This window comes from Siphateles boraxobius, unplaced genomic scaffold (assembly GCF_051911475.1).
Source record: "Siphateles boraxobius isolate OS27281-9 unplaced genomic scaffold, OSU_SipBor_1 7, whole genome shotgun sequence".
In the NCBI taxonomy this organism is placed as follows: Eukaryota; Metazoa; Chordata; class Actinopteri; order Cypriniformes; family Leuciscidae; genus Siphateles; species Siphateles boraxobius.
In genome coordinates, this window is record NW_027509197.1 from 15,803,440 (window position 1) to 15,815,000 (window position 11,561).

The 11,561-nt window shown below is 37.9% G+C and overlaps 2 protein-coding genes across 3 annotated transcripts in view; both read left to right on the forward strand.

Annotated features, from left to right (window-relative positions):
- Positions 1 to 11,561, forward strand: part of LOC143723549 (kelch-like protein 9) — a 66,500-nt gene that overhangs the window by 46,398 nt on the left and 8,541 nt on the right. The window lies entirely within an intron of this gene.
- On the forward strand, positions 788 to 10,805 carry hao2 (hydroxyacid oxidase 2 (long chain)). 2 transcript variants are annotated; one of them, XM_077215352.1, is made up of 8 exons: positions 788 to 932; positions 4,645 to 4,797; positions 4,898 to 5,049; positions 5,207 to 5,490; positions 9,799 to 10,020; positions 10,106 to 10,264; positions 10,420 to 10,489; positions 10,600 to 10,805. In XM_077215352.1, the coding sequence occupies exons 1-8, from the start codon at positions 910 to 912 to the stop codon at positions 10,653 to 10,655; spliced, it is 1,119 nt and encodes a 372-aa protein (XP_077071467.1). In that variant the 5' UTR covers positions 788 to 909; the 3' UTR covers positions 10,656 to 10,805. The 2 variants fall into 2 exon arrangements, with proteins under 2 accessions (XP_077071467.1, XP_077071468.1); XM_077215353.1 differs by lacking the exon at positions 788 to 932 and adding an exon at positions 4,035 to 4,169.

Sequence of the window (11,561 nt, forward strand, 5' to 3'; positions counted from 1 at the left end):
AGCATGACTTCATACACTATTAAAAAAAGGTTCCAAAATGTGAATTTTCGTAGCATTGCCGCATTTTTGACTCCCCAAAGGACCTTTCAGTGAACATTTTAAAAACCTAAAGAATCTTTTACCATAAAGAACCTTTGGTGAAATGAAAAGATTCCATTGAATGTTAAAGAATTCCAAAGAATGTTAAAGATTCATCATGGAATCTAGATGGCAATTTTTAGAGTGTAGAATAAAGTAATTAACTTGGATATGAAAAAAAAACATTGTACGATTTGGTTTAAGTTAAGCAAAAAATAATTAAAAGTCATATAAAACAAGCTTTTAAAATAATATAGGCTATTTTGCACTTAGATATGGATTCCTCCAGTGAGATACATTTGGTAAATAATATAAGATCTCAAAAACAGCCACACTTTTACGATTGGTCCTCAAATAAATGCTTTAAAACATGAGTGACAGCAGCTAAATTGTGTGAGATAAGAGCTGAATAAAAGCCAATCACTACAGTAAAACTTACGCAACTTTTACTGCAATACTACTTTTCGTTTATCTCATGTAAACTTTTTCCTGAACATTGCTTTTATGAGGTTATGGGAAAATTGTTATTAAGATTTGAACAGACTGGCCGGAGCTTGTAGTCCCTGCAGAAACGTATAAATAGGGTTATGTGCATCAAGATTTGGTTTATGTGCTCAAAATCTTTCTAAAAATGTCTTTATTTGCTTACTATCGCCACCTAGTGTTAATTTGTTCTGTTTCAGAGGCCTGTGTTGACAACATATGGACCAAAAGATTAAGGTTCATAAAAGAAAAATGATTAGACAGAAAAATAATTAATCTTGTGTTGTTAAATGCTTTTTCTTAGACTGTAAACGTCATACGCATCCAGAACTGGAGTGTCATAACAATATGAACATATTGGGCTATAGTGGGTAAGTGACAAGCAGTTTGCTAACACACAACATGAGAGACATTATTTTGCACACATCTGCCGGAAACACCGAATTAAGATGCTGATGCCACAATCAAAGGCTTTATGTAGAACAAACCAAGGAAGATGGTTAGATAAGAGAGTTAAAAAGGAACAATAGGCCATGTGTCCGAAAACATTGTGGTGTGTGAGTAGTTTGATTTAAACAGATCAGTGAGACAAGTTATTGCTGCTTTATAATTAGTTGATGCTGTTCGATGGCATAATTCCTTCTAATGACAGACTCTGCCAACAAAAGACAAATAAATAAAGCATTTCATTTGAAAAAAACAATGTCCAAAAGTTAAATCTTTCTGGATGGACACAGAAAAGTTGCATTAGCAGGTTGGAATCTGAAATGGAATGGAATCTGATGTTTGTTTGAATAGTATGTTTGTTATTCAATACTCATACTGTCAGTCTGCCTCAAGAACATACGCTTGACAATTTCTGACATAAGTATGTGTAATCTGAGCAAATAAAGGAACGGCATGAGTTTAAACTCCTGCTGGAATGACTAGTATCAGTAATGCTTGTGATGTGAAATAAAACACTGTAAGGGGTGAGATGAAGTACACTATGCCAAACAGGTGAATTTATAAATAACTGAGTAACTTGCCAGTCTTGAGTGTCAAAGGGCAAAACGGGCAGAATTAGTTCTTTTTGGTAACACTTTATATTACGACCTGCAAACAACTGCGTAAGTAAATCGAAATTACGGTGTATGTTTTGTAATTATAGTGTACTTCCGTGTAGGTATAAGGGAACAATATGGTAAGTTTTGGGTAATAAAGGGGTATCAAGCAGATATACAACCTACAAAGAACTTCGTAAGTAAACCAAAATTACGGTGAACGTTTCTGTAATTATAGTGTACGTGCGTGTAGGTATAAGGGCACAATTATGTTAAGTTTTGGGTAATAAGGGGGTACAACCAGATATACAAGAAAATTATTTATAATGTAATTATTTAAAACTAACACGTAGGCTACCTATTCTGTTAATATATTCCAGGCAAAAATTGTACATCTGTTTTATATAAAAGTTTGTATCACATTTCTGGCAAAATATGTTCTTGTGCAATGTAGTTACATGGTAATTTTGACATCTGCGGGTTGTAAATTAAACGTATATATATATATATATATATATATATATATATATATATATATATATATATATATATATCTGTATGTAAGCACAGTATGATAAAGATTGAATTTATTGGCTTTCCTTACTAAACTACTTAACGTTAAGCCAAAAAAATTAGTTTCTGCTATGATTTTTGTTTAGAACGTACCATGTAGTACTTAGTACTTACCTTATCACATTGTATTGCAATGACACCTAAATGTCAGGGCAAATATACTGTGTAATTAAAACGTTTCTTTTTTTTTCTTCTTAATAAGAGTACCTTTCTCTGTAATTACTGTGCAAATAGTGTTGTTTCGTATTGTTACATAGTAAGTAGTGTTTGTTAGCCGTTTCAACTGTGCATTTACAGGGTAAGTGTAACTCCTGCGGGCTGTAAATTAAAGTGGCGCTTGTTACCCCCTTGTTCTGTGTAGTTACAGGGTAAGTGCAGTAAATATAATAAAGGATCCCATTTAATTTCTGACTTTTACAAAAAAAAAATTCAAAACACTTTTTCATCTTAATAAAACATTGTCTTTTCTACAGTATACTCAAACAACAAAGTAACACATTATATATATATATATAAAATATAAAAAATTTTATATTATTAAAATGGCATGGTATGCACTTTTTAGCAGAATAGTAAAGGTTTCATACTGTGTGTGTGTGTGTGTGTGTGTGTGTGTGTGTGTGTGTGTGTGTGTGTGTGTGTGTGTGTGTGTGTGTGTGTGTGTGTGTGTGTGTGTGTGTGTGTGTGTGTGTGTGTGTGTGTAAACTAAGGGATTAATACACTGCTGTTCAAAAGATTTGTTTATGTTTTTCAAAGAATTCCAATGCTATAATTCTCACTAAGGCTGCATTTATTTGATCAGAAATAGAATAAAAACACTGAAATTGTGAAATGTTATTACAATTCAAAATAACTGTTTTCTATTTTAATATATTTTAAAATCCCATTTATTCCTGTGATGGCAAAGCTGAATTTTCAGCATCATTACTCCAGACTTCAGTGTCACATGATCTTTCAGAAATCATTCTAATGTGTTGATTTGCTGCTCAAGAAACAATTCTTATTATTGTCAATGTTAAAAACAGTAGTGCTGCTTAATATCATATTTTTTTATGATATTCAGTAAAAAAATCTTACTGACCCCATACATTTATATGGTAGCATTACAATTTTATCTCTAAATAAAGTCTTAAATTTAAGTCTATATAAAAGTGGGGGGAAAAACTTGTATATCTGAAGAAATAATGTAATATGATATAAATATACATACAAATATATCAGTTTTGTCCATCTCTCAGAATTTTATTTGACGTTATCACTCTTTGCTATCTCACTGGTTAGTTGGACCGAGCAGGTGGTTGCGTCACATGTAGAGAACTGTGAGGGAGGCTACACTTGTCCACGTGCACCTGAGTTTACTCTGTGGTCAGCACATTTCCAGCCACTGCAAACACAATAAACATCAGGGGTCAGTCCCAAGCCCCATTTGCTAGCAAAACTACATTGCACACAGGCTGGTTGCATATAAGTCCATTAAAGCCAGAGATTTGAGTTGGAGTTACTATGCTGATAATTTATCCCAGTGTTTGTAGCATATGTTTTTTTGGGGGGCTCTTTCAGAGTTACGTGAACTCATAGATGAGTAAACATTGCTTCAGTCTTAAAAGCAGTACTTGATTAAGTCCATAGGTCAGGAGTTTCTGAGGACTACAAGAACAGATCTGGTGTCCTGCTTTAATTATTAACTTTCAGTGGTAATGCATAAAAATTAAGTTTATTGACTAATTGAAACACTGATTTTTCTAACAAATTTTAGTGTGAAAATACCTTCCAGTTCACTATGTAATCATAAAGTCTCAGTACGGGAATGCAGGGTCTTGTAAAAGCCAAGTTCTGGCTCATAGTTCCAAAGTTAATCCCAACCCACTTGTGTTTCCACCCTGGTTCAGTCTTTAATGTTAATCAGTGTTTTGACTGCCAGAGGTAGTTGGCTAGAAGCACCAGAGCAGTTCCTGTGCTGTGACCTAAATTTGTCTAAACCACCAGAAAAAGGTAAAACAGACGTCTTGTTTGTGTTTTCAGTGTAGACTTGTTGCATATGATACTATTTAACTGTAATATTCAACCTTAAGTTGAAAAATAAGATGCATAAACCTTTAGATTTTCTGATATTTTGTTTAAATGCAGGTAATTTGTTCAGTGGTTTTGAGTACTCATTTTGTTATACCATGTGTTAAAATGTTTATGTGTGCGAATTCTTTAAATTTGTTTAAATCATTTACTATTATAAAATTGGCCTTGGAAAAGTATCACGTGAAAAATATGAAACTCATTTTGTTGATATATCTATTCATTGACCTTGGAAAAGTAAATAATCTAAATAGTAATCTAATACTGAATGTTCATACTTCTCTTTATATATTGATTCAAGAATGCAAACTCTGCATCAGTGATAATGTGATACTAATGCTGAAATTTTAACAGTTGTGTACATACTGATGATGTCATGACGATATGTTTTTTTAAGCGAGGAAGGCGTTTGTGCAGAAATGACTATGGTCTGTTTGACTGATTTTGAGGAATACGCCAAGCAGCACCTCTCAAAGTCAACATGGGACTATTATGCAGCCGGAGCTGATGAATGTACAACCAGAGATGACAACCTGCAGGCTTATAAACGGTACCATTCTGGCATTAAATGCACATATACTCCATTAGGCATGTCTATGCTCCAAACTTGTAACTAATCTCATACAATTTGAAAATATCATCTTTTTCAGGATCCGCCTCAGGCCACGGATCTTACGGGATGTGTCGATCAATGACACTCAGACCACTGTGCTGGGAACGGAAATAAGCTTCCCTGTGGGAATTGCGCCCACAGCCTTCCACTGCCTTGCATGGCATGAGGGAGAACAAGCCACTGCTAGAGGTGAGAGGAGCACTGAGTGTGATGAAGTGATTTAGTTGCACTAATTCCTGAGTCATGCAACACTTTAGCCTATAGATGGACACTGAAGCTGAATCTGAAGCTATAGCTTTACTTTTTCCATCTTATCTCTCCGTTCTGCTCTTCTTTCAATTCCCAGCCACTGAGGCAGTGAACACCTGTTACATAGCCAGCACATACTCCACATGTTCAGTGGAGGAGATCGCAGAAGCAGCACCTAACGGGTACCGTTGGTTCCAGCTGTACTTGTACCGGGACCGTAAACTCTCGGAGCAGATTATACACAGAGTGGAGGCACTTGGCTACAAAGCTCTGGTGTTTACAGTGGACGTGCCCTACACTGGCAAACGCCGCAATGACATACGCAACCAGTTTAAGCTCCCACCTCACCTGAAGGTCAAGAACTTCGATGGGATGTTTCAGGTAGGGGAACTAATTATTTATTTTAGTGCTGTCAAACGATTACAGAAATTAACTAGATTAATCACTTTTTTTTCTGATTATTCGCTATTAATCACTATTAAAAACAATTAAGTTTTTGTATGTTTTTAATATATTTTATAATTTAATAATTTTACAGTTAATCTCCAAATTAATGTAGAAACAACATATAGACGGTATATTTTAAATATTTGTTTAATGGCATATTTTTTTAAAGGAAGGCCAGTATCACAAATACTAATACAGCTAATGTAACATTTAACATTAATTATAGCCATTCAACATAAGTTTAATTAAAAGCTATCTTTCTTTTTCTTTTTCCTTTTTTTAAAACATTTATTAGGCTTCAAAAAATATAACAACTTTTAATTTAAGTGAACTTAAAACAATCCTCACATAAACTCATAATGAATGTCATATTTACCTGTGCCCTTCCTACTTGTATAACAGTTAGGAAATATACAAACAGTCTGCACTGATTGAATTATAAATTAAATATAGATTAATCTTTATTCAAGCTTCTTTAGTTAATAGCAGTGATTAATTGCCTCTGTTCCATTTGTTCATTGATTAACATTACAGTTTTTTTCAATCGCTAACAAGCGCTTACCCATACTTCAGATACTTTTCCTAAACTCTTAACACAGACTCACTCCTACAAAACACAATTGGCCAAATGGATCATTTTCTTCTCAAAAACACATTTTGGTAAATATATACTAACTCTTCATTTCAAAATAGAACACATCTTTCTCTGCACACACTAACTTTACCAAAACACTGGAAATCTAACTCAAAATGAAATTATTCTGTCAAAGCATAACACTTGTTTTCACTTCACAAGGTACATGCAGTCAATCAAAGTACACCAGGTTTCAAAATACTGGCTATTGTTGACATTACAAAAACTTCATAGACTTTTGTGTTTCAGTTTTACAGGTATTTGCATGCAAAACATGCAATCCACCGTTTTTACACTAAATTTCTTGGTTAGGAACTGTATGTCAACATTTACCGTAATGTTCACATTCAAAAGCATTCCAGTAAAAAGCTTATCAGTTTTTTTTTTCCTTTACTGTTTACCAGCCTCTCTTAGTGAAAGACTGTGGTTGATTACATGGTCAATGATAGTGGCACGAATTTCATCACTGACTACTGTTCTTGCAGCCCTTGGAATGCCACCACCACGCATTCTTACACCTCTACCTTGCCCTCTCTTTGGGCCTCTCACTGTACCTCTCAATGCAGCTCTCACTGCACCTCTCACTGCTCCTCTCACTGCTCCTCTCACTGCACCTCTCACTGCTCCTCTCACTGCAGCTCTCACTGCAGCTCTCACTGCAACTCTCTCTGCACCTCTCACTGCAGCTCTCACTGCACCTCTCTCTGCATCTCTCACTGCAGCTCTCACTGCAGCTCTCACTGCACCTCTCTCTGCAGCCCTCACTGCAGCTCTCACTGCACCTCTCACTGCACCTCTCTCTGCATCTCTCACTGCAGCTCTCACTGCAGCTCTCACTGCAGCTCTCACTGCACCTCTCTCTGCATCTCTCACTGCACCTCTCACTGCACCTCTCTCTGCTCCTCTCTCTGCACCTCTCACTGCACCTCTCACTGCACCTCTCACTGCTCCTCTCACTGCACCTCTCACTGCACCTCTCACTGCACCTCTCACTGCTCCTCTCACTACAACTCTCACTGCAGCTCTCTCTGCACCTCTCACTGCACCTCTCACTGCACCTCTCTCTGCACCTCTCACTGCTCCTCTCACTGCACCTCTCACTGCTCCTCTCACTGCACCTCTCACTGCTCCTCTCACTACAACTCTCACTGCAGCTCTCTCTGCACCTCTCACTGCACCTCTCACTGCAGCTCTCACTGCACCTCTCTCTGCAGCTCTCACTGCACCTCTCACTGCACCTCTCACTGCTCCTCTCACTACAACTCTCACTGCAGCTCTCTCTGCACCTCTCACTGCACCTCTCACTGCAGCTCTCACTGCTCCTCTCTCTGCACCTCTCACTGCACCTCTCACTGCTCCTCTCACTGCACCTCTCACTGCACCTCTCACTGCTCCTCTCACTACAACTCTCACTGCAGCTCTCTCTGCACCTCTCACTGCAGCTCTCACTGCAACTCTCTCTGCACCTCTCACTGCAGCTCTCACTGCACCTCTCTCTGCACCTCTCACTGCACCTCTCACTGCACCTCTCACTGCTCCTCTCACTGCACCTCTCTCTGCACCTCTCACTGCACCTCTCACTGCTCCTCTCACTGCAACTCTCACTGCTCCTCTCACTGCTCTTCTCACTGCAGCTCTCTCTGCAACTCTCACTGCTCCTCTCACTGCTCTTCTCACTGCAGCTCTCACTGCACCTCTCACTGCTCCTCTCACTGCATCTCTCACTGCACCTCTCACTGCACCTCTCTCTGCACCTCTCACCGCACCTCTCACCGCATCTCTCACTGCACCTCTCACTGCACCTCTCTCTGCACCTCTCTCTGCACCTCTCACTGCACCTCTCACTGCATCTCTCACTGCACCTCTCACTGCACCTCTCTCTGCACCTCTCACTGCACCTCTCACTGCATCTCTCACTGCACCTCTCACTGCATCTCTCACTGCACCTCTCACTGCACCTCTCACTGGGCCCCTTGCTCTTACTCTTCCTCGTCCAGACATTACAGTGTTTTTCTTTTTCTGTTTCCAAAAACATCACTCCTCAAAGTCTTCCTTTTACTGTATAAGTGTCAATGTAATAGAAAAAAATAACCCCTGCCACTGAGTCTAAGCCAGACTGGAATCAGCTATGATTGGCCCAATTTACCCAACATAAATCAGCTATGTGTCAATTATTCAATTGTTTGTTTATTATCAGCTGAGATATATTGTTTTTGAACTGATATCATTGCAGAAGCAGAGGTTTTTATACTGTATCTAAGGTTTGGAATATTGTTTTTGCTATTGTGGGATGGTGTGTGTTAACATTTGTAAATACTACAAAAATAATCCATAATTTTGTTGGGAGGTATAGCTTGTCTGTTAAGAAAATGTAAGCATTGTGGAAATGTGTTCACTGACTGCATATTGTGTGAAAACGACATGAAATGTGTGAATGGTATGGCCACAAAAGACCGATGCTGTGCTAATTGTGTTTAGAGTTTTGAAAATGTGACAACTGGTTGGACAAACGCTTGTTAGCGATTGAAAAAAACTGTAATGACAGACAGCATTAGTGGCTGCTGCCCTGTTTAAAGGATTAGTTCACTTTCAACTAAAAATTTCCTGATAATTTACTCACCCCCATGTCATCCAAGATGTCCATGTCTTTCTTTCTTCAGTCGAAAAGAAATTAAGGTTTTTGAGGAAAACATTCTAGGATTTTTCTCCATATAATGGACTTCAATGGCAACCAATGGTTTGAAGGTCCAAATGTCAGTCTCAATGCAGCTTCAAAGGCTCGACATCTCAGTCGAAATTTTTTTACGTGTGCATATCCTGGATGTTTAAGGATATCATGTGTGACCTTTCCAACATGATGACGTAATGCGTGGTGCATCTCAGAGATAGAACAAGATGGGCATTTGTGGTTAAAAAGTATATAATTTTATTTCAAAATTTTTTTTTTTGAAAATTACTGATTGTTTCACTAGATAAGACCCTTATTTCTCGACTGGGATCATATCGAGCCTTTGAAGCTGCATTGATACTGACATTTGGACCTTCAAACCGTTGGTTGCCATTGAAGTGCCATTTTGGCATAATTGTTTATGTTATTGTTCATTCAAGCGCGAAAGAGAACTCTTTTCTAGTGCGCTGTCTTTGTGCACGATACTGGCCCGAGTCTTTCTGTGTGTCGTGTGTGTCACATAGGATATTCACAGACTGTGCGTTCTCTTTGTCTTTTTGCGCTTGAATGGTTTAAAAGCATTTGCATGAATAAAAGGTCATATAATGTAACACTAGCCAAAGAATGACAGAAAAACTAGTGCTGCGTTAAATATTTTTAACGCGTTAAATTGGAAAAAAAATATTGCATCTGTTAATGTGGACAGCACTAATTTATTTGTTTGTTTATTTATTGTTTCATTTTTGGACTTTTCTAATTTATAATAGAGTAGAGCAAGGGTTGCTTTTGTAGAGGAAGGCAGTGAAATAATGGGGAGAAGTAATGGGAAATATTGTGAACTGGATTCAAATTTACGCTCCCTGTATGAACACTGTGTGTTTGAGCATGTCTTGTTATGCACTGTCTGTGTTTGTATGAATCCCTCTGGATTTCTGTACAGGCCCAGGCAGAATCCCAGGTGAAGTACGGGACCCCAGCTAATACCCTGGACCCGTCGATCAGCTGGAAGGATGTGGGCTGGCTCCAGTCCATAACACGGCTGCCTATAATCATCAAGGGCATCCTTACTAAAGAGGATGCAGAGCTGGCTGTAGAGCATGGCGTCCAGGGAATAATTGTGTCTAATCATGGGGGCAGACAACTGGATGGAGGTCCCGCGACAGTAAGGGACTCCATCAATGTGTCTGTAGTTTAAATATGATTCCCATCATACAGACGCTTACATCTTGATCTTACATGTCACATAGATAGATTGTCTGCCTGAAATTGTGGATACAGTGCAGGGCCGGGTCGAGGTCTACATGGATGGAGGGATCCGCACTGGCAATGACGTGCTGAAGGCCATAGCCTTGGGAGCCAAATGTGTGTTTATTGGCAGACCAACAATCTGGGGTCTCGCTTACAAGGTAACTGTGTGGAAATCAGTGTTTTTTTAGTGTTTCTGATGCTTGAAAATTTGCACCAGTTGGCTTAAGCCTGTTCTAAAGTTACCTTTAACAAATTGTATACTTGCGTGTAATCGGTGCAGATAAGATGTTCATAAAAGGTATGTTTTGAACAGGGGGAGGAAGGAGTGAGAGAGGTCTTGCAGATACTACAGGATGAGCTTCGTTTAGCCATGGCGCTGTCAGGTCAGTCTACTGTGTAAAATGCAATGTGCCGCATGTCTCATAACAAAAAATGGGTCACGTTTTGCTGTCTGACATTTCTCTTCACCTCAAATCGCCTCTTATTCTTCTAGGTTGCAGAAATGTTGCTGAGATTAACAGGAACCTCATTCAGTTCTCCAGACTTTGAACAGCAAAAAGGACTCTAGTAATTTCTACTTTAGCACAGAGAGCAGAGCACTGCAAAGGTCCACTTTATCCACTATTAATACTAAATGTATTCAGGAAACTATTGTTGCTTTAAGTCACAACAATGACATTAAAGCAAATGTTCACTGTGTCTGCATTGTTTTAATACAGTTTTTGTTTATTATGAACTGCACTACATAAATTCCACACTATTTTGACTGAGAGTGAATTATTTTAGTACCTGATGAATCTTGACTCAGTAATTAAGTAAAGGTGTCATTTATTTATATAGAACTTTTTAAAATATAGAAGAAAAAAGCATCTGTATCAGGATTTAATCTTTTAAATCAGTTATAATTACAACTTTTATTTCAACTATAAAGCAGCTCTACAGAAGATAATAGTCTGGTAAATGAGCTTTTTTTGCACTCTACGTGCTCCACTGTATGTATTTGACTAAGGAAGAGAGCGATTCACTTGACTAAGTCAGTAATGCACAAAGATAACAAAGGTGTCTTATGATTGTGGTTTTCAAGATGTCTTCTGTAGCTGGCAACAAACTAATGTGCAATGAGAAAAGTTTCTGATTTTGTAACAAAATGAGACTATGATCAGTATTGAATGGATATTGAACATTTAAGTACTATTTGGTTAAAATATCCAGTATGGTAAAACTAAACAATATTAGATTCTCGAAAGTATCAATGGTGTGTGTTGATTCAATTTCTTCAGTCATAATATTTATCTGACATTAAATACTATACTCCTGCTGTCTTCATAGACTTTTTGTATGAGGTAAACTTAGATTTTCACTCTTAAAAACACTAATTCAATGGCTGTACAGCTTTTAAAGGGCCACCCTGCATTTTTCTGTAGTTTAATTGGTAATAGGTTCTTTCCTTGGGTC

What these genes read in the sequence shown, in the direction of transcription:
- hao2 (XM_077215352.1), top strand. Translation starts at nt 910, where the DNA reads ATGAACATATTGGGCTATAGTGG. An exon ending in TGGATGGAGGTCCCGCGACA is followed by an intron (nt 10,021 to 10,105) that starts GTAAGGGACTCC and finishes CATGTCACATAG; the next exon opens with ATAGATTGTCTGCCTGAAAT. An exon ending in TTTAGCCATGGCGCTGTCAG is followed by an intron (nt 10,490 to 10,599) that starts GTCAGTCTACTG and finishes TTATTCTTCTAG; the next exon opens with GTTGCAGAAATGTTGCTGAG.